This window comes from Corvus moneduloides, chromosome 3 (assembly GCF_009650955.1).
Source record: "Corvus moneduloides isolate bCorMon1 chromosome 3, bCorMon1.pri, whole genome shotgun sequence".
NCBI classification, from domain to species: Eukaryota; Metazoa; Chordata; class Aves; order Passeriformes; family Corvidae; genus Corvus; species Corvus moneduloides.
Genome location: NC_045478.1, coordinates 91,324,379 through 91,346,348, shown reverse-complemented (window position 1 = coordinate 91,346,348; position 21,970 = coordinate 91,324,379). Strand labels below are relative to the sequence as shown.

Below are 21,970 nucleotides of genomic sequence, written 5' to 3'. Positions count from 1 at the left end.
CCCCATTTAAACCCATTTCCAGCCCCATTCGAGCACGGAGCGGCGTGGGCTGGTGCATGGCTGTAAGAGTCTCCTGGAGAAGGCTTCACAAACAGGGGGAGCTTCAAGAGAGCTTCAGCCTGGAAGATGTTTTGAGCATCTCATGGAAAATCACTACCCCGTGTCCCCCTCCCTCCCAAACATACAGACAGCATACACAGCAATATTTACTGAAGGTACCAAAGGCATGAAAGAAAGGGAGATGCATTTTCTGCTCCGAATGATCTGTAATGCCCACGTGTGGACGTCTCAGGGAAGGGGTGAAATCTGCGGACAGACACCTTCCCCCAGGCGGCCCCTCGGGGGAGGGCGATGGCGATGGCCGGACCCCACCGCCGCCCTCCCGCCCTGCGGGGACCGCCCGTCCCTGGCCGGGCCGCGGGCTGGGTCCCGCCGCGCCCGGGACGCCCCGCCGGCCTCTCCCCGGCGACAGCACCGCATGCGCGGGCCGGGGGCAGAGGAAGCGGGAGAGCACCAGGTTCAAATCGCTGCTCTGGAGGGAGGGGAAAGAACTAGGGGAAGGAGATCAGCCCGGGGGGAGTGGAGTGGAGCGGAGCAGAGGAGGGAGGAGGAAGAGTGGGAGGGGAGTGTGGAAGACTCTAAGGGAACGCGGCAGAAGCCGGGAGAGGAGGCACGGCGGACGGCCGGGGTAGGCAGAGGTGGTCAGGGAAGGACAGGGCGGCTTTGGGCACCCACGGCCGCAGCGCGGGGCACCCGCCCCGGCTCGCCCGCCTGCCGCGCTCCGCCAGCCCGCCCTCCGTGCCTGCCGCCGGCACCATGGTGGACAGGGGCCCCTTGCTGACCTCGGCCATCATCTTCTACCTGTCCATTGGGGCGGCGATCTTCGAGGTGCTGGAGGAGCCCCATTGGCGCTCGGCTACCGACAACTATAAGCGGCAGAAGACGGAGCTGCTCAAGCAGTTTCCTTGCCTGGGCCAAGAGGGGCTGGACAAGATCCTGCAGGTACAGCGGGCGCCGCCGGGGCGGGGGCCGGGGCTGGGGCCGGGGCTGGGGCCGGGGGGTGCCAGCAGCAGCAGCAGGTGCTGCCGGGCGCCCTGGAGCGGAAAACCCCGCGCCCGTGGGCGGGCGGGCTGAGGAACCAGCCGGGACCCGGCACAGCCCGACCGCGTCTGTGCCTTCACAAAGCCCGCTGCCGAAAAACTGTCCCTCGAGCGGGAGCGTAGGGAAAGCTCTTAATCGTTCCTAACTACTTAATGACAGAGCCCTTAAATGGGTCCGCGTTGCCTTCTCTTTCCCTCTGAGTGCTAGAGGAGCTGGGGGTTGATTTCAGCGTTAGCTGGCCGGCCCAGAGGTGCCCGCCCGGAGTGTGCTCCCGCCCGCTGCTCGGCGCGGCGCCCTGAATGCGGCTCTTGTTTTAGCACCCAGGGTGGTTCCTTTTGCCTCAATGGATGTTGTGTTAAGAAGGAGGGAAGGTGAAGCTAAGAGTCTCGATCCTCTTCTGTTTGGTCTGATTTTCTTCCCTTTCTCTTTTTTAATTGTTTTCTTACTAAATGCTGAAGAGGTGCCCTGGGGGTCCCGGAGGTCAGTCGGGGTAACCGGGGGAAAGGGTGCACGGCTTGCACGGAGGGATGCTCGCAACTCTTGCGCTGTTGTACTCCAGGAGACTGACTTCTTTCCAAGCCGTAAGGAGTTGATAATCGTCCTGGTTTGGTCATCTGGCAGAATGCCTCTTCAAAACTAATTATTAATCGATAGCATGTATTAAATCCGAGAGCAGTATAAACTTGGTTAGTGCCTTTTTATGGATCCGTTAAAATGTCGTGGCAAGCAATGGTGAACTATGAAAAACAGGCTGCCCAGATATGTGGGGCTCCAGTGGTGAGAATGTTTATACCGGGTAGATTTTCTGTTCATTATTTCTGTTCATTGGGGTTTTTTAAAAAAAATATTTTATTTTCAAATTCACTAAAAGTCTATTAAAATGCTAAAATACAGAAGAATGGCAAAGTGGCTCGTTATTTTTCTTGGTGTAATCGATACTGTGCAAGCTTAGAAGAGTATAGGTTCTTGATCCCAAAAGTTTGTGGTTTAAGTTTTCTCAGTTGGTGGCTGCCTTCTGTCTGGTTCAGATAGCAGAGCTTTCTGGTAGTGTCCTTATTGTTACCATCTTAGTGCCCTGGTGTGTCTTTGTGGTATACAGTGGAACAGGTGGATGGAGGCTTGAAACCATAAAGGAATGTTGGAAAATGAAAGATATGCGATGTGTTTGGAGTATGTTTTTGCTGTCCTGGAGTCTTAACGAAATCTTACTCTAAGTTATATCCCAAGTCTGTTCTGATGTCCTCAAGAAAGAAACCTTGTTTGGATTGGGATGTGCATTAAGCCTGGTGTGCTTAACTTGCTGCAAACATAATGCAGAATCTACATTCTGCCTCAATTTAGGATGTAAATTATGTTGATATGAGGGAATCGTTAGGGGGTTTTTTGTTTGTTTTCTCTCATCATGCGTATCACAATTAATCCTGAAGTGGCAGAAAGTTGCGGGTTTTTTGGTTTGGTTTTTTTTTTTTCTTAAAAACCAAGATGACAGTGAAAATGTGGAGGGCCTTCCCTCTTCAATGCGTGTTAGCCCCTGGTAATAGTCCCATATGTGGTTTGAGTTTTCCCTCTGTACTTCTTCCAGTCATGTCCTACTTTCCATGTCCAGTCTCGATGGTCTGATGATCCCTCATAGATGGTCTGTTGTTGTCCTAAGCTCAAGTTAGCTCAAATGCAAATGCCTTTATTTCACTCTTACTGGTAACTGGAAACTTTACTGCCTGCTTTCTTTTTGACTTGTAGTTTTGTTCCTGTTCTTATTCAACTTCTATGTAAGAAGTGATGGGAAAGAGGGTAGTGTCATTTCTGACAGAGGATGATGGCAGGGTGAAATCTAACCTAGCTGAAGCTAACTGTGATGGGGGAATCATGTAAGGACATCGGGATTCTGTCCTGAGTAAGCTGTAAAGTATATCGGAAATAGTCATTGTAGTTGTCCTTTCTCAGCCACTCAGTGCTGCTTCTGTTGGATTCTGCCGAATCTTTAAAACATTGCTAGCATCTCTTTCACAAATCTTGATTATCCTCTTCTCTTATTAAACCTCCAGATTTTTTCTCTTGTAATAAATCCAGAAGGTTGCTGATTTGAAAATGGGCTTTTAACACGTCCCCACCCATCCTCACCCCCACTTCTGTCTTGTTCCTCTGAGCCTCTTCCTCTAGCTTCTTCCATGGACTCCCTAAACTTGTTCTTGGGATTTTGCATAGTTTAACTCATTTCTCTGCTGTTGTCTCTTTTTAATGGGTGGTTTCATCTTGAAGCCTTTTCTTTCACTCTGTTTTTGGTCCCCACTGACACTCATATGACTTTACAGAGCCATGTTGAGCTTTGCTGTTACTTCTCTGATGTTCTATTTAAGACCCCCATTTAAAACACACCGGATAAAGTTCTTCAGCAAATATCACCAACTGTAGAATTTTAAACGGATATTAGTAAAATGAAAGGATGCCAAGAAATGTTCAAGTTGAACTAACAATACCAATTTTGTTTCCAGAAGCAGCCTGAAAGGTGACAAGGACTGACTTATTCAGAGACCGGTCTCTCTGCTGCCCTTGTTCCCCACCCAGGTTAGCTTGTGTGTTCCTTTGAGCCTAATGCTAGCTCTAAGTGCAATGGAAACTGTGTGGAATGACTACAAAGCTAGATCTGTAGCGTTGATCTTGAGCACTTAAAAAGACAAGTAGGTTATCAGCACAGATTCTCAGCTCACCTACAGACCAGTATCTCTGTGCCAACAGTTCAACTGATTATTAAGTGAGCTGTATTTGGTCAAGTACTGTCTAAAGTTTATATTCCGTAATAAAAATTTCACAATGCATTACAGTAGAAATACAGCACAATAAATGTTTACTGAAATGTGTTTAACACACATGCAGAAATTTACAAGCTGAGTATTGTCGGATATGCTGAGAAGAAAGCCTTTTCCTTCCATGCTGAGAAATGCCTAAAAATAAACTTGCTTAAGAGCAACTTTGAGGAGTCTCTTGTGTGAAGAATCCATTTGCTTTTGAGTGTTGAGAGCACCGTATTACTTATCACAACTGTAAGAAGTAAAGAAAGTACTTAAACACTTCTTGGAGTAATGTTATGTAGACCCTGATTTTAAAGGTGGCTCACCCTGGGCAGTGTATAGGCTGGTTTCTGCCTGTCCATGTTCTTCTGGGTAGAGCTGATTGCTCAAATGTAAATGTGGCTGAGATGCCACATCATTCACATTATTTAAGCCTCCAAAGACCCTCAGCCACAACTGCGTATTTACACAAGAACTGCGTAATCTCCCATCTCTATGTACAGTTACTTTGCAAGAGAAATGTCTCTTACCTCTTTAGACTATATGCAAAAATTAACATTTTTAGCATTAATATACCATATTTATCATCATTGTAGAATCCTAAAAACAGTTTAACAGCTTTGTCTGTTGATAAAAAGTCTATGGCTTGTCATTGCCACTTGTTTCAGTGGCCCTAAATCCTGGGACTTTTTAGGAAGGGCAACAAAGCAGGGATCCATAGTGATGACACCTTTATCTACCCTGCTGCAGGAGGAAGACTGAGCCAAATATAAGGTGATTCAGTCATTTCCCTCTTCTCCAGTTCCTTACTTTTACTCTTTATTGCTCCATCCTGGTTGTGAAACATCAGCTTAATAATAAAGAAGCTATTCATGCAAGGAGGTGCCCTCTTGACCCTCATGTCTATTCACATAAGCAAAGGTTTGCCTGCCCTGGGCCATGTCTTATTTACCAGGAAATCTTTTACTGGCCCACCAGAGTCATTGAAAAATGAAATGTTTCCCATTGATAAACATCAAGGCTGGTGAAAAGAAAGGGAAGAATTTGCAGATGAGTGAAAATGGTTACTTTCAAAACAGCAATAAAATGAAAAGAGAAACTGCTGGCTGTGTTTAGGAGAGGCAGACAAACATACTGAGTATGACATCTTTATTTGAAAAGCATGCAAGACTCTAAACAGGTCTAAGACATAACTTTAGAAACCTAAATGTTTAGACTTAAAGCCCAGTGCTGTTAGCAAACATTTTAGAAGACTTTTAGGGATAGCTGCTGGGATATACATGGCACATGGTTTATGCTAAAGGCAATAACAATAAAGTGGATTAATAGTAGTTTCTCCCCTGTTTTTTAAGTGTCTTCTTCACTTTTCACAAGTACAGGTGCATTTGCAGGATTTTGGTTTGTGTTTGAGGATGCTGAAGCTTGCTTTTAGATCTGGATATTCTTGGAATTTGTCTTAAATTGTGAAAACTTAAGAATATTCTCTGATACTGAACATTGTTTCCCACATGACTGTACTTTCAAGCTGCTGCCTCAAGGTTTAAATCTATGTGCAGTACTTTTGAGAGAGTCCGCAAATTAGTTTTCTTGAAAACTTGAACTAGGTTTTCAGTGCTGTTTGTCAGCATTTAACAGAGATGATGGCTTTTGCTTAGGCCTTGTAGAATGATTTGGTTTTCAGTGTAAAGTTAATAGGAGCATCTTTTTCATAATATTTTTCCCTTTTTTGTGCTCTTCAGGAGATGCATAAATGAGATTCTAGACTTACTTGGGTTTGTTTGTTTGCCCTTTACCTTCTTGATCTCTTCCACTGAAGATATTAAAGGTGGGGTGGATAAATAGAGGACAATTAACTGTCTAGAATTCCAGTTAACTTGTCCTTTTCAAGCCTAAGCCTTTTCCATAGGCTGAACAAAGTAAAGCTGAGCATCTTTCAGACAAGGACAAGTGACTGCCGATGAAACAAGGTTGTTAACTGTTTATAATATCTTTCATATAAAAACTTGACAGTGTAAATTAAGGCTTATGTTTGTGAAATAGGTATTCCTAGGCTTTTCAAATTTATATCTTTAATTATGAATCCTTTAAGTTCAGCAGGTATGAACTGAGATGAAAATGTAGGACCACTGTCCACGGCTGCCTAAGATGCCTCAGACTGTGAGGTATGGATATTGCCACTGCAACATTAGGAGAAAAGAATTGAGGACAGGCAGCACAGAATCATTCAGGTTGGAAAAGACCTCAGAGATCATAGAGTGTAACCTTTGACCAAACATCAACTTGTCAAGTGGACCCTGGCACTGAGTGCCATGTCCAGTTGTTTCTTGAATGCCTCCAGGGATGGTGACTCCACCACCTTCCTGGGCAGTCCATTCCAATGCTAATCAACCCTTTCTGTGAAGAAATTGCTCCTGATGTCCAGCTGCATTACCCCACAGCTTTTCTCTGTATGTTTCTACACATAAAACCAAATGTAAGCAGACATGCTTTTCTGTTGTGTTTTCTTTTTTTTTTCATTTTCACTGTTTAACCATTAAATTGTTTGAACTTTCTTGGAACATAGTTAAACAAAGCTGATAGTGCATACACTGCAACTCTCTGCTGATGGAGCAATAGCAATCGATCAAAAGCTATAATTTTCCTGCTATGGGCTTTTCCTTTTTCCTGTTATGAACTTAATTCTTGAGTGTTCCTAGTATGCTGTCCTTCTGTTACCTTAGAACTGAATGTTTGTGTTACCTTACATGTTACCTTCTGCTACTAGGTGTGTTTTTGGCAAGCTCTGCTCTAGAGACCATTGCATGCAAGTAGTTTTGCAAGTTATCAACAGCTTGTTCTAAAAGATCTTGGAAGCCCTGCTGTGGTTCATACTGTATATGTGGTTTTTGCAAGATACCTTCTGTAGCCAGTGAAGATACAGTGTAATGATGACTTTGTACAGATTTCCTTTTTTAAAACAAATTTTTGGTTTTTCTATTAATAACTAATCAAATATAATGAATTGTTTTGCTTTTCTCTGAATGCTGTTGACTTTCAGAACAGTTGTATTCCTTGATGGTAGTGCAAGTAGATGTCAACATAGGAACATAACAACCCAGAAGCAAACTGGATTACAAGTGACAGTCAATAATCTGATCAACTGGGGAGCAAAGGAGAATGCTTTTACACTTCGGTGCTTTGGTTCTGCTGATCACAGTGCCTGTGATTTGCAGAGGTTTTATTTTGTCCTGGCACTTATTTGATTCTATGGAATGAATACATATGAAAGTGTAGTTAAATTTCTTCCTGGAGTAGGATGGAGTAGTACTATGTCTTTGGGCTTTGTTTAGTCCAAAATAAGTTCAGATGACAAACTGAGTCTGCTCTGTAATATGTAGCAGAATGTGGTAACAGGACAAGTGGAAGAGTTGCGCTCTTCAGTTAAATTAAAATGCCAGTGAGGTCACATCTGAAGCACCTGTGGTGCTACAGACATCCTCAGGAGTGCCACACTTTGAGACAGATTGAACCTTTAAAATAAGCATGCAATATGTGCTCTGCATTTTGCTAGCTTTCTCTGCTGAGGGGATGCCTTGGGCTTGAAGGGGCTTTGTCTTCCTTTATTTTCTGTCTTGATTCTGTCAGGTCCCTCATCAGCACTGCTGGTTCTAGCATTACTAGGTCTTTTCTTTAAAACACCAGGTTCTTTAGCAGGGAACTTCAGGCTGGCTGTTTGTTTTCTGTGTCCTCCCATCTTACTTTATTATGTCTTTGTGTTAGAGTTTTTAGATTTTACTGTGTTAGTTATGCACTTACCAACACTTGAATTGTAGGCAGGAGAGATTGCTCCTAGGCATTTATTGCCCTAGTAGCTCTATTTACAGTCAAATCAGTAAGGAAGTTACTCTTTTTTTTTCTCCTCCATTGTGTTGTGTGAACTGGAGTGGATCAAAGACACTCTTGGGTGCAAAACAGTTTCTGAAATGTTTTAAATCAAACCTCATACACTGATTTTCTTAAGAGAAAGAAATGTGAGCGATAAAAAGGAAGTAGGAAACAAATAATAGGTTGTGTTTCCTTTTCTAACCATGTGTATTGGTAGTGTTTCTTACGATGGACCTATTTTTTTAACCGCTGTTGTGGGATTGATTGCTGCAGATCAGCCAGTCTGTAGGACCATATTTCTGCCTTAATCAAAAGGTAGACACGGACTGTGATTTAGCAAACTGGCAAATACTAAATTAGCTTTGTTCTGTGCCGGCATCTTGCAAATACTCTGTAAGCAGTCTCCAACTGCTGAGAAACAAAACCCAGACCTGTGCGGCGTCTCTTTGAGGTTGCAAGAGGTGCAAAAATGTGCCAGTTGGACCTATCCCAGGTCTCTGAATTCTGATACTTCCTAACAACAGGTGACAGTTAACATTCATTTGGACTGCAAAGTAAGTCATAAGATTGTCAGATAATGGCAGCGAGTGAGTAATAGCTGATGGAACTTGAAGATAATTCTGCAAAGGGTTGTGAAGGTCCTGAGGTAGAAAGCATAGTCAGATATGATACAGTATTTTTGATGGCCTGGATAAAATATCAAATTATCAGTGATTACTTCTCTGTGTGACTTCCAAATGCTCTTATTGCTGCTCTTTGCTACTCCCAATCTACTCCAAAGGAGTAAAAAAGCTTTGGAGGAAAGTTGCTCAAGAGTCACGTTTGGTCCCTTGCTAACAAAACAGCAATTTGTAAGCAGGTTAGTTCTGGCCTATAAGGGAAGTGAGGTTGATGAGTCTCCTCCAGGCACCAAAGAAATAGGGGAGGTGTTTGGAGCCACCCAGCTGAACAAAGAGAAGGGGTCTAATCAAGCTCACTGTGATATTGACTTCTCCCTCAGCCTCTCTTGCATTAGTCTGGCTGGAACGCTTAGCCTAGCACATGCTCAGCTCTTACAGTTGCTGTTAACCAGCTACAGACTGTAGTGCAAATATGTTAAAATCAAGTTAAATAGTTGACCTATGGTAAATTGCCAGTCAAGGCTTAAGGCCTGTCTTAAGTGGTGTGTATGTGTACGTGACTGCAGAATGACAGAGGGCAATCTATGCTTGCCTTGCTGGCAAAGGGTTTTTGAAGGGCACTGGAGTTTATGCTTCACTCTTTCTTATTTTTATCAGTGCACTCTGAAAGCTTTTCACCTGCGTCACTATCAACTGCCCTTTTAAAATATCACTTACATGTTTCCAAGTTTTCTTATGGCTTTTCAGGTGGAAGGCAAGGGAAGGGAGAGAGACTGAAAAATTTTGAAGTTGCTTTTGCCTAGCAGCAGACCCAGTAGTCATCTTTATTGTGTCTCTATTGTATTTGTTACAGTAATACTAGATTTTCAGGTAGTGTCTTAACTGGATTGAGACTATAGGATAACAGTGATTTTCATGAGTTGTTACATAGCCTCTGCAAGGCCCTAAAGCCGTCAACTTGATTAATGAAATGAGAATAGGATGTCTTTATCTTATATTTAGGGGAAGTAAAATGTAGTTCATACTTTGAGAGTGCCTTGGTTTTATTTGCATGTTTTAATAATGCTTGTTCAGCTCTGCTACAATTAGACATTTGGTTATTTGGACAGATGTCCTCACAGCTGGCTGCTTCTTGTCTCCCAGTGGAGAGACACTGCCATAAAGTAGTTGCACCTAGACATTGACTAGGTGCTTTGAGCTGAATTCTGTGCATCTTAGGAAAACCGTCTCACTTATTTGAGGTAACTGCAGCTTTTCTGTGGTTTTGTTGACTCCCTTAGCATCTTGAACGTGAGCAGCTTTTATGCTTGAGGGTTCTCTACTTAGAAATGTGCAAGTGCTTCCCCTGTCTCAGCTTCTGAGACGGTAATAGATGCTGCTGGACAGTCATGATGTCAGTTTCAGGAAATCTGGGCTAGGAAGGAAAAGAGTCCAACAGAAGGCAGCAACTATAAGTACTTGTGCCAGCTGATCCCTCTTGCCTTTAATACAGTAGCAAGAAGATGGCAAAGTGGTTTGGCTTTAATACATCCTCAGGGATGGGACAGTTGAGAAGTGACAGGGCACAGAGTGTTATTCACCTGCCACACGTCAGTGCTGTACATTGCTCTTTGCCTGCAATTTGTCTCTTGTTAGCCGTTCAGGGGAAACCTGCAGATGTATGGGAAATTTTGTGAATCTGAAAGTGTGTGTGGTTTGGTAGTCTTAAAGTGGGAAGATTTTTCAGTTGACTAAGCTTACTTTTTCGCTTACTTTAAATCCTTTCCACAGGATATATGCAATTTCTAGTTTACGGTTGGGTTTTGACCAGGAACTAGGTGTGGTACAGGACTGAAAAGGTTATTGGAGAATTATTGAAGTAGTATCTGTTCTGCTTTCTGTCAGTTAGTGGTTGGAAGCTCTCTTGGTAAGAAAGCCCCTTCTGTGTACTTACTAGTATAGTGCAGAATATATTAAAATAGCAGAATATTGTGTTCCAGTGCACGTGTTGCATGTGTGGTTTTTAATGTTATACAATTCCTGAAAAAATGGGGTTTGTATATATGCTGACACAACTGTGTTTAAGAAATACTCTAATGCACAGCCAGCTCTTAGCAGCAAACTGATGTTATTGGCAGTCTAATTCACTCACCCAACAGAAGAAATAACATAGACTAGGCAAACCAAGCGATTACAGGTCTGAGTGTCTAGGTCAGACGTTTCCTAGCATGTTATCTCAGTTACTGATCACACTTCTTTCTAACCTGCTGTAACTGTGCCAGAAGATCTCTGTATTTGAAAACATTTGTTCAGAGCAGCCTCTACTCTTTCCCCAGTCCTCCTCAAAGATCAGTCTTGAGTTAATCTAGTGTTGAAGAGACTTACAGTAAGTTATACAAAAACGTTTTGTTTCAGGTTAAGCCCTGGATAAAGCTAAATACATAATAACAGAAATCTCAAAGCTAAGAGCATTTCTGTAGCAAGTTTTTTCCCCGTGTTAGACCTCTCTACATAAACCCATCACCTTGCTATTCATACAAAGCATCCTGTCCCTGTTGACATTGGAAGCATGCCTTGCCTTGCCTCCTCCTCCTGCTGCCTGATACAGGACTGATATAGGGAGAGAGACTAGTGTGGTTGAGGTTATGTAAAGTTTTTGTTCACCCTGGAGACCTGGTTGTTAGTTTGGCTTAACAAGGTGGCTTAGTGAAGGTGTTACCCTAAAGAGTTAATAGCCAACAGTGTGTCTTTTTCTTGTTCCTGTTTTGTGGTTCAAAAGTCTACCTGATTAAAAATGTTGTTACAAGTAGTACTCTGCTCCACCCAAGTCTGATCACTTTCGGTTTTTTATTTGATGCTGTTGGGACAAGCAAGATTTTTATTCTAGCATGTGTAAGCCCACTGAATTGTCAGACAAGTAAGTTGTTTTACAAGGACCTGCCTTTTTTTTTTAATACTAATTTCTCCTTAAGATAGGTTGTTAAATAGGAAGTGGCGTGTGTGATGCTACTAGCACGCTTCAGCAGCAGCTTCTAGCGTGTCTTCAGGGAAACAAGACCTTTAAAGTTGTATTGAAATTTGGGGATGAAATACAAAGTGCTTGTGAAACCAAAAGTCTATAACCAAAAGTCTAGTTCCTCCTAGTGCCTAAGAAACAAACTCTGAACAGTTTTTAGAGTGTTCTGAACAAGTGACTTTCTGTAAATTTCTTAATCTGAAGCGTATTTTAATGCATGGCCATAAATGGGGGAGAGCGCAGTATGCAATGTTACTTTGTGCTTCAATTTACTCACTGAGTTGAAAAGCTTATTGGGCCTCTGTAAGCAAAGCTGTCAAGCTTGGATCACTTGTGTTTTGACTTGTCCTAATCAACTATTCGTATACACTGTGACCATGGTAGGCTAGGGGGGAGGAGGTGTCAGGAAGCACAATTTTAAACTCAGTTTCCATTTCTGCTTCTCCTATGTAATATCAATATATTCTGTCCAACCCCTCTCCATCTAGTAAATTAATCTCAATAAACTGTGTTTTTATTGACAATAGGACTGTTTTGGTTTCATTTAAATCTACTTAAATCAATTGCAACTGAACTGAAATGTATTATTTTGGAAACAGACTGCTGCATGGGTTACCATCTGCTTATGCAATCGGTACCAGCTCTGTTGCAAGAGGCTCATGCAAACACTGTCTGGTTCTAACCCTGCCTAACATAGCTGGTGTGAGGGCTTGATTAAACTCTTGACTCTTCTGCTTCCACTTTCTTATCTCTGAAATGGGGACAACAGCATTTTCCAAAGCCCTTCTAAAGGGGAGTTGGCTACATTAGTCACCATGTATGTATTCAGATAGGAAGGAAGCTTAATCTGCTATTATAGATTATTCCAATGTCTTAATTTCAGCTGATGCAACATAAAAATTGTTGAAATACTTTTTTTTTTTCCTTTTCCCTGTCCATGGCAAAGTTTGTTATAAGCATATTGGAACAGAAGCCCACAAAATTAAGCTGTAATAATGAAAGTTATGACATAGTCTGATAGGTTTTATTTCAGTATGAGAATGATTGTGGGCCAATGGAAAGTAGGGACACTCAGCATCTGCAGAACAGCTGCAGTTCTCATGCAGCAATAACCTTTAGCTAATTTGTCTTCAAAACATGTCTATGTGGAACTTGGGAAAGTGAAAAGGAAGCTTTTCTATTATTGCATTAATCACAAGAGCAAGGGAATGCTGGTAAAGCACTGAATATGCTTTTCATCAAAATAGTTTATTAAGTAGTTCATAAAACTGGATCTAGTCCTGAAATTAATAGGGGGAAAATCCATATAAACTGTTAAATTCTCTAGTCATGGTCTGTCAAAAAAGGCAGATGCCTCTTCAAAACAGTTGGTATTTACATCCATTACACATAAATAGAAAGGAGAAATAAAATTAGGCAACATTAGTTCGCTGAAGGGTAGGATCTGCAAGTATCACAAATAGGGAAGCTTCAGTATTCAATTCTGCAATGACAAAATAGTTCCAGTTAACTTATTTGCTGAATTAAGAGTTTCACTTATTATTTAACTCTGCAGAAAGTCATAAAAAGGAAATAACCTTGTTGATCTCTTTCCATTAATACCCCTCACATTGTTTGTCCTATGAATTATGACTTATAGGAAAATTAACTGTCCATGCTATACATCATACACGAGCAAGTCTTAAACAGTGCATGCTGTAAAAATATTGACATGCCTCCAAGAGGTTAATTTCCCTACAGGTTAGACCTTTTTTTCCAAAGGAAACAGTAACACCTATTTGTACTGCAGAATAGAAGTAGAGCTCCAGTTGTTGAAAATTTTTTTTTTTATGGACTCTTACCACCTAAATCTCATTGACTTCATGTTTACTCTAAAATAAAAACTATTCCAAAACGTGGGGGATTATTGCAGAATAAAAAATTCTCTCATCACAATAGTTCACCCCTAGTCTGCTTTTTTACACATGTGGGCCAGGAGGTCCCTAATCAAGCATGTTGTTAGCTAGTTGTTATGTCAAAGAGAAATTAGCAGCAGGACAGCAATGGTTGGTAGTGAGGGAAAGCTTTATTCATTCAACTGTAAAGATTCAATTTGCCAAAACCCCTCAAAATTCACCAGGTACCATTTTAACAACTGTGCAGTTTCTGATCAGAGGTCTTAAGTTTGCTTTCTCTTCTTGATTGCATGCTTGATTTCATGGTGTAGAAAGAGCAACAAATATTTCCAAAGACCTGACTACTCCGTTTTTCTGTCAGGTCATGTGGGCAATGTTGGCTTGGCTTCAACTGACCTTAGTGAGGAGGTGTGCGTAGGTCCAATCCCGTTTGGGCTGAACATCCTTCTGTGAATTTTGTCCTCGAATTTTACTGCATGAAAAATGAAGCCTCAGTCTTGGGGTATTCCTTTTAGTAAAGGTAGTTTGGGAAAGCAATGGGAAGTTTCCATGAGGATGGAGAAAGGCAAAATATGGAACTCACTGCAGACCATGAAATCAACAAGCATTATCCAAATCATGTCTGGGCAGCCTACAACAGGTTTCCACAAACACTCATGTACACAATGTGAAGACTTTTTAGAAAACACATGTGTGTTTTGACTGAAAATATCTTAAACTGCCTATTTTTAAAACACTTATTTTGTAAAATAGATGCTTATGATGGAAAGCTGCAAAAACAAATGTAACGCTTGCATTGCTTTTTACAAAAAAAAGAACAAATCATAGAATGGTTTGGGTTGGAAGGAACCTTAAAGATCATCCAGTTCCAACTCCCTTGCCATGGGCAGGGACACCTTTCACTAGACCAGGTTGCTCAGATCAGTGCTCTGTTTCCATTGTCAGATGGAATATTTTCATGCAAAATTTGCTTAATCTGAAGAGGATAGCTCTTGTGTTATGTCTGTAGCTGGAGACATAACAGCCATCTGTAAACCTTCAGTAGAATAGCACTTTGTACAAATAAGGAGTGCAAATTATCATTACAAAATCACTAATCTTTACTTGTACTTCTTTTCAATGTTGCCCTAAGATAAGGCTTCACAAAGTCAGTAGGGAAATGCGTCCACTTCGTAGAACCACTAATATATTCAGTAAAGGAAATTATATGTATTCTATATTGCTCGAACCTTACTTAAAGACCTTCTTGTTAGAAGTCTGTCAGGAGAAAAAATAAATCTCCTGACAGGTGGTGCTGCAAAAGTGTTGGTGTTCTATTTATCAGCAGAGTTCTTTCTTTCCAAGTAATTTGTTTTGCTCTTCACCATTTATCTCTTGGGTGCTCTGCATCATGTCCATCCTTGAGGGAGAGCTCCTGCATGCCTTTGAATGGAGCCACAGAAAATGGTGAAAGAGTAAACACTTTCTCCCAACATCTCTCTGAAGAACACCTTCTCTCTTACTAAGAGGATTTTACTGTAGGATAAAAATATGCTCCCCAGTGCACTAGAGTATTAATAAGGATTCCAGATCCAAAATCTTACCTCTGACACCACATGGCAGAAATATTTACATTAGCTAAACCAATCACTGTTAATCTGGATCTTGGTTTAGGCAGGGAGGTTCATGCACACTACCATGCTGAATGCTTTGATTAACAGCTATTGCCTGGTTGAGAACCTGTTTTAATTTGCAGTTTAGTTTCACTCATGCTTTTTTGTTGTTGTTATTTATTCTTGTACCAAATGGCTTTTTGTTTAAATGGCTTTTGTTTGTGGTCTTGCATTATAGTTTCTGATATAGTACAAAGAAAGCAATGCTATCTCCTCTTGCCCTTCATTTTTGCAGTACAAATTGCTTATCTTCTCTAAACAAAATGATGACAAAACCTATGTTGTTCTCAAGGGCAATGAGGTCCAGTTTCAAGATACGGAAGTTTTGGAGCTCTCCTCTTCTTTCAGGCTAATTCAAGGAGAGTTGAAGTTGGTAGCATAGACTGAAGTAGGAAATTAAAGAAACTATAGATACATTTTAAACTGTATTTTGCTAACCTGCTCTCTCTATAATTGAACTAACTCAAATGGTTTTGCCATGGTTCTCATCTATAGACAGGCACTTTCTGTTGTTAAATCGACAGCCTTTCCTGGAATTACTGTTTTTCTGTTACTTTTCAGATAATGCAGAAGTTGGGAAGCTAGGAGAGTTAAGTTTGATCCCCACCCATTTGTTTGTCCCACAAGAGATAATTCTCTCATCGTGTCAGTGGGGATTGTTTCCCAGGATATTTTCCATTAACTTTAAAACTCTCGGTCTTTGTTCTCCATGCCAAGTGACACACAAAAAAATGTGCACTTGCATCTTGGGAAGCATCATATCCTCAGGAAAGGTCTCTTGATTAGGTTTATTACTCAGCTGTAACTTTCCCTTCAGAACTCAAACACATCAATACACTTCGTGATGTTTGTGTCCACCTTGGAGGGAAGGAAAAGGTGGTGGTGCTAGTTACCAGCGCTGATTGAGCAGCTAATCTTGCAGAACATTATACATTACTAAGACTGTTGCTCCAAGTAGAAACAACCCTGAGGACTTAGCTGTAGATAGAGTAGAATTCATGCAGTGATCAGCATTTACATCTACATGAATTTCTAAAATGTCCAGCACGTGAATGTCTGGTTTTAATAGTGGGGTAGGAGGTGGAGGATGGAGTGTGTGCAGGGGAATGTAGGAGAGAAAAAAATATTCAATATAGCAAATGCTGGCACTGTAGAGTGCCATAAAATTTTTATCCTCAAATCTTATGTATTCAGTTTCATACTGCTCATGCTTTGTCTAATTTTGATCATCTTTTCAAGCAGGGAATAGCTGGCAGAATTTTTTACCTTTTCTGTTTCCAAACAATAATGTGGAATTAATTTGTCTGTAAACTCACAAATTGTTTCCACTGGACTGTGTTCTGAAGTTTCCAGACTCATAAATATTATATTTAAGCCACAATTAGAGTTTTATGTGTCTTTCAGGTTCAGGCATGTATAAAGATGGTTCTTTACATCTCCTCCAAATTCATTATTTATTTCATGGCTTTCAGATAACAAGCTAAAACCAAAGTAGAGCATATATCTTCTAAATTTGTATGTAAAAACTTCCCCCTTTCTTGTCTCTGACTAATGAGAGCTATTTCTGGATAATAAATTGAGATTGTGCTCGAAGAGCATGATTTCTGTTGTCTTATATGGGTTAATTAACAGATTGCCTTTCTAAAGGATCACTTAGTCTGATTAAATTTTAATTGAAAAACAAGAAAACAGATGAGCACTTAAAAGACTGAAATAAGGAGTGTTTGTGTGACGTGACAAATGTGCATTCTCTACCCTCATTCATTTTGCCGACTAGGAAGCATATAGAGAACACAGAAACAAAAAGAGATGCTTGTGCCTCTAGGACTGTCTTTATTGAGACTGCCCTTTGCATGTTAAATCAATTATTTCCTCTCTTCACTGGGTTGCCACTGTCAGCAGTTATGGATTAATAAAGCTTAATGCTTGGTCCCTGTTACAAATTTATCATTTTAGCATTGTTCCCACACACATGTTGCCCTTGCAAAAACATAAAACCCAGGAGAAAAACCCCTGAAATGCCCAGACTTAAATTTGCCACTGTTATTTTTTAGACTCAGTCTGCTGAAGAACTTTCTGCATTGTTAAACATGTGTAATTGGTGCTGTGTTAAAATAATAATGCCGAAGAGAAGGGGAGGAAAAGTGTTATCCATCATCAGTGCCTGGGAGAAGGTGTGGGAAAACTCCTTTCCAAGTGGCAGAATAGTCAGAAAGGAGGTCTATTCTGCAGTCAGGACAGATTTTTAAGCTGCTAGCCTTAATAAAGGTAGGGAGCTGTGACAGTATTATCTCTTACGTTTTATTTATAATGGCATTGTATCTAAACACAAATGCTTTTGAAAAACTTCACTCGCGGTTTTTGGAAGGTCCTGGAGACTGTATGCAATAGTAAAATGTGGTGGGTTGACACTGGCTGGATGCCAGGCACTCACCAAAGTCTCTCTATCACTCTCCTCCACAACTGGACAGGAGAGAGAAAATACAGTGAAAGGTTTGTGAGTTGAGATAAGGACAGGAAGAGATCACTCACCAGTGACCATCACAGGCAAAACAGTTTCAACTTGGGGATATTAATTGAATTTATTACTAACAAAATCAGAGCAGGATAATGAAAAGTAAAATAATTCTTAAAAACAACTTCCCCTTACCCCTCCCTCCTTCACAGACTCTACCTCCCCCCACTCAGTGGCTCAGGGAGACAGGGAATGGGGGGTTATGGTCAGCTTATCACACATTGTTCCTGCCACTGCTGAGGGAGAGGAGTCACTCACCTGCTCCACTGTGGGGTTCCTCCCACAGGAGACAGTTTTCTGTGAACTTCTCCAGTGTGAGTCTGTCTCATGGGCAGCAGTTCTCTATGAACTGCTGCAATCTGGGTTACTCTTCCATGGGGTGCAGTCCTTCAGACACAGCCTGCTCCAGCATGGGTCCCCCATGGAGTCACAAGTCCTACCAGGAAACCTGCTCCAGCGGGGGCTCCTCCCTCCATGGGCCTGCAGATCCCTGCCAGGACCCTGCTCCAGCACAGGCCTCCCACAGGGTCACAGCCTCCTCTCAGGCATCCACCTGCTCCGGTGGGTCTCCTCCACAGGCTGCAGGTGGATCTCTGCGTCCCCATGGACCTCCATGGGCTGCAGGGGCACAGCTGCTCCACCATGGTCTGCACCACAGGCTGCAGGGGAATCTCTGCTCCAGAGCCTGGAGCACCTCCTGCCTCTCCTTTTGCACTGACCTTGGTGTCTGCAGAGCTGTTCCTCTCACATTCTCACTCCTCTCTGCTCTGGCTGCAGTTACATCTGAGCAATAACTTTTTTTTCCTTCTTAAATACGTTACCATAGAGGTGTTGCCTCTGTAATTTCTGATTGGCCCAGCTTTGGCCAGTGGCACATCTGTCTTGGAACCGGCTGGCACTGGCTCTGCTGAACATGGTGGAAGCTTCAAGCAGCTTCTCACAGAAGCCACCTCCATAGCCCCCCCCACTACCAAAGCATGGCCACAAAACCACAATAGATTCACTAACTCATAGCAAGGATGCTGTTGTTTAAATCTCTTTGTATTTACAGGTCATTCTGGGATTGGGTAGTGTGAATTTTAAGAACAGCTAATGTGATAGAACTTCAGATGCGTATAGGAATTCACTGGCATATCCAACAAACTCTTTTGCAGAATGATTTTGGAGCTCGTGTTGAGCAGTTCCAGTTTGCTTTGGGATATGTCAGTGCTCTTCCTCAGTTCTGAGCGCCTAAATAAGCCTTAGAGAAGCATCTTCAGAATTATACTAAATAGTGAATATTCTCAAGTGTGAAGGTATGTTTGTAGAATTAATATGTGGATGTTTCTAACCCCTCTTCAAACTCAGTTATGTCGTTTGAAGGACATACACACATACACAGGGCTTCTTTACAGCACAGTGATGCAGTTATTTAGTCCAAGAGTATTTTCTCTCTGATAATGACTACTTCAGTGTTTCTCTGTGTTTGGTCGTATCTTGTTTAGTAGTTTCTTGTCTTGTGTTCTTACTGGACAGCCTGTTCTGTGCTGGTTAATCAGTAAATTAAAATGGATGTCAAGCTCTAATCCACAGTTTTCTTCATAGCATGTACTTAATTACTTTCAGTGGAATCTGCTTTCAAAGTCCAGTAAAGGACAAGGTATCCCACTCTGTGCTTTCTCCCTCTAATAAAACTAGCAAGACTGCTTTAAAAGAAAAGAAGTGCTAGCCACATTGAAGTCTAGGAACAGGAGTTTCCCCACTTAAAAAAAAAAAATCAATAAAGAATTGTGACAAAATTACCTAAATAAGGAATCAATAACAAGACACATGTAAAAAAACCTTCTGGGTGTGCTGTGTTCTAAATTAGCAGCCAAAAATGAGTCTAGTTTGCTGTCTGTTATATCACAAAACTATGCAAAGTGAAAACCAGGCATGTGTTTACGTGCATTCTTTAAATACGAGGCTTAGATGTGGGGACAGCTTTGTATGAAGTGGCAGGTGCTGGAAGCTCAATTAGGTAAGAAAAATTCTGCTTAGGTGAAGGTACAAGTTCCTGACAGGCCAAAGCATAATGAAGGTAAAGCAATGGAGTGTCTTGGTTCTGTTATTCATTTGTGCATTGAGAAGCACTGTTGCATGAACAGAATGAAACACTAAGAAGTTGGCTGGGTACATGAAGAATCAACAAGATTAGCCAAACTTTTTCTGCAGAGCAAGTTCAATCTTGTTATATAATCTTTTGGATAAAGTGTGTTATATACAGTGCATTTGAACTCTACATACACGTGTCTGGTTTGTATGCTATAAGATACTGGTGGATCATTTAAAGTCACTTTTAGCAAATTTAAATAACTTTTATAATTGCCTTATTAAAAGCACGCAAACAAGAACCACTGACATGTCGAAGCAGTTAAAAAAAAAAAAGACTTATTTCTTTCTTGTTCTTCTTTCTCCAAAGACTGTGGAAAAGTGAGAATACTCTATCTGCTGTATTGATAGAAGTGTAAAAATATAATCTCATTCTGAATTAAATCTTGCTATTGCTGGAACAAACTCCTCCCTTTGAAGTATGTTAAACCATATTTTGCCAGGATTTTTTTCCCCTACTGGGAATTTTCAAAACTTTGTCCTTTGATAGGAGAACTATATTTTAAGACGAAAGTGTTGATAGAAAAATGCAAAATATGTATCTCCTTGCAATAGCACTTGTACTGCATTTATGGAGTGATTGGTTGTGACAGCAAGGGGAAAACTTATCCCTTGCTATTTGTAGTTGATCTACGCAGGAATGTAAACCTGGGAAGTAACACTTGCTTTCCAGAGTTTTTTGGTTTTTTTTCCATTTCAATTCATAGATAAGGGGGAAGGAATCCTGTATACTCATAGTGATCTCTCTAGTTTTTTGCATAATCTTCATGTATTCTTTTGATTATGTGTGTTATTTACATCTGTCAACACCAAGCATGAAGCTTGTGGAGTTTCTGTTCTTCTAGAAGTGAAAGTTAATGTTATTCCCTCAATGACTACTTCCAATTTTTTGCTTCAGTTTCAGCTTTGACCTTGTGGTGGGTGGCTACTGTCCATAACCCCATTGTGCTCTTTCTGCCTTGGGTTTTGTTTGTTAAAACAGACTGTATAAATTCTAGGATTATCAAGAGTCTTGCAGATGCAGAACCTAGTTTAATATAGGCCAGCTGAGGAGTCACTCCTTTATGTTCAGTTGATCCGGAATCAGACTTGTGTCGTCAACTGATGTCCTCTTCATTTAATGTGGAATTTGTTAATTCCCACCATCCTTCTATAGCGCAGGTGCTGCTGACTCATATCCTGCACCTCTTGCCCCAACCACCTTCCAGCTCAACTCTCTGCATAGGTCAGTAAAGGACAGTAAAACTTTCACAGGTTAGCAAGACACGAGAGTGTTGCCTGTCAGACTGAGACAATGTGGTTCATTTGTCTTATTTTTCTTTCTCAAAAAAGGTCGCAAACCATTCCCCACAGAAGACAAGTAGGAAATCCAGGGCTCAGCTAAAAGACTTCTTTTTACATCTGGCATGGTTCTTGCCCTGACAAACACAAAATTCATACTGCAAACACAGATAATGCTGAGAGGGAAATGAGAGGTCAGCTATCCTAAATCCTGCTGGTTCGTGTAATCCTGCAGAGACTGTCGAGCGGCGAAGGCAGCCTCAAAGGCTTGTACACTTGGCCCTGTGTGCTGGCCCTGGTCATATGCCAGCGTGATTCAGCTGGGAGCTCTTGAGTCCAAGCAAGCAGTCAGGGTAAGTCTATCATTACAGTAGAGGTGGGAGTGAAAAAGATGGCAGGAGCCACAACTGTGTGCCTTTCTGGTGGCTTTGAGCTGCTCAAAAGGGGTGGATGGTAACTACCATCGTTTCCTGGGAGCTCTTGCCTTGAGCAGATTACATACAAAAGGTGCCAGGTGCCAAGTGGAAGAAATAAGCATCCAGATAGGGTGCTGCTGTTCTGTATTCTAGGCTGTGTGGGTCTTTTTGTATTCTAATCCTTAAAGAATTTTTTTCCTTTCCAAGAATTGATGAGCTTCCATTTGTGTGCACAGACACGTGTATAGCAGCCATCCTAAAGATGACATGGGAATAGCTGATCTTTCTGCTGCCTCGATGAAATCATTTCACCGTATGTGAATTCTCTGGGCTTTCTGCAGCTCTGCCACGTTGTATCTCTGGCTACCAAAGTAAGCAGCGTGGCACAGCAAGATTTTCTTAGCAGTACTGCATCTGTCTTTGTAATTGAGGTTGGGATGAGAGGTGAAAGAATATATAGGTTAATATGAAGTCTTTGAAAAACTCAAACAGGAAATTTTAATAGAACATTACTTGTATACACCTCATATATCTAGACATGAAAAGTAATTGGGGAGAGTTTTTTACTCATTGGTAAAATCATTAGTTGCATAGTTGGCTTCACTTTCCCTTTCCTTGCCCAAACCCCAAGCTGCCAAGGTATTCCAGAGAGGAAAATATTTTCTCTGATGGACGGTGTCTTCCATTCAGTTGGGGCACATCAGGGGTGCAG

The 21,970-nt window shown here is 41.5% G+C and overlaps 1 protein-coding gene across 1 annotated transcript in view; it reads left to right on the top strand.

The window, feature by feature from the left end:
- The first annotated feature begins 546 nt into the window (after positions 1-546).
- The window catches only part of KCNK5 (potassium two pore domain channel subfamily K member 5), a 35,744-nt gene continuing 14,320 nt past the window's right edge, over positions 547-21,970 (top strand). Inside the window, exon 1 of the mRNA XM_032102738.1 lies at positions 547-1,002. Coding sequence (XP_031958629.1) covers positions 817-1,002 — 186 coding nt within the window. The 5' untranslated portion in view covers positions 547-816. The remainder of the gene's footprint in view (positions 1,003-21,970) is intronic.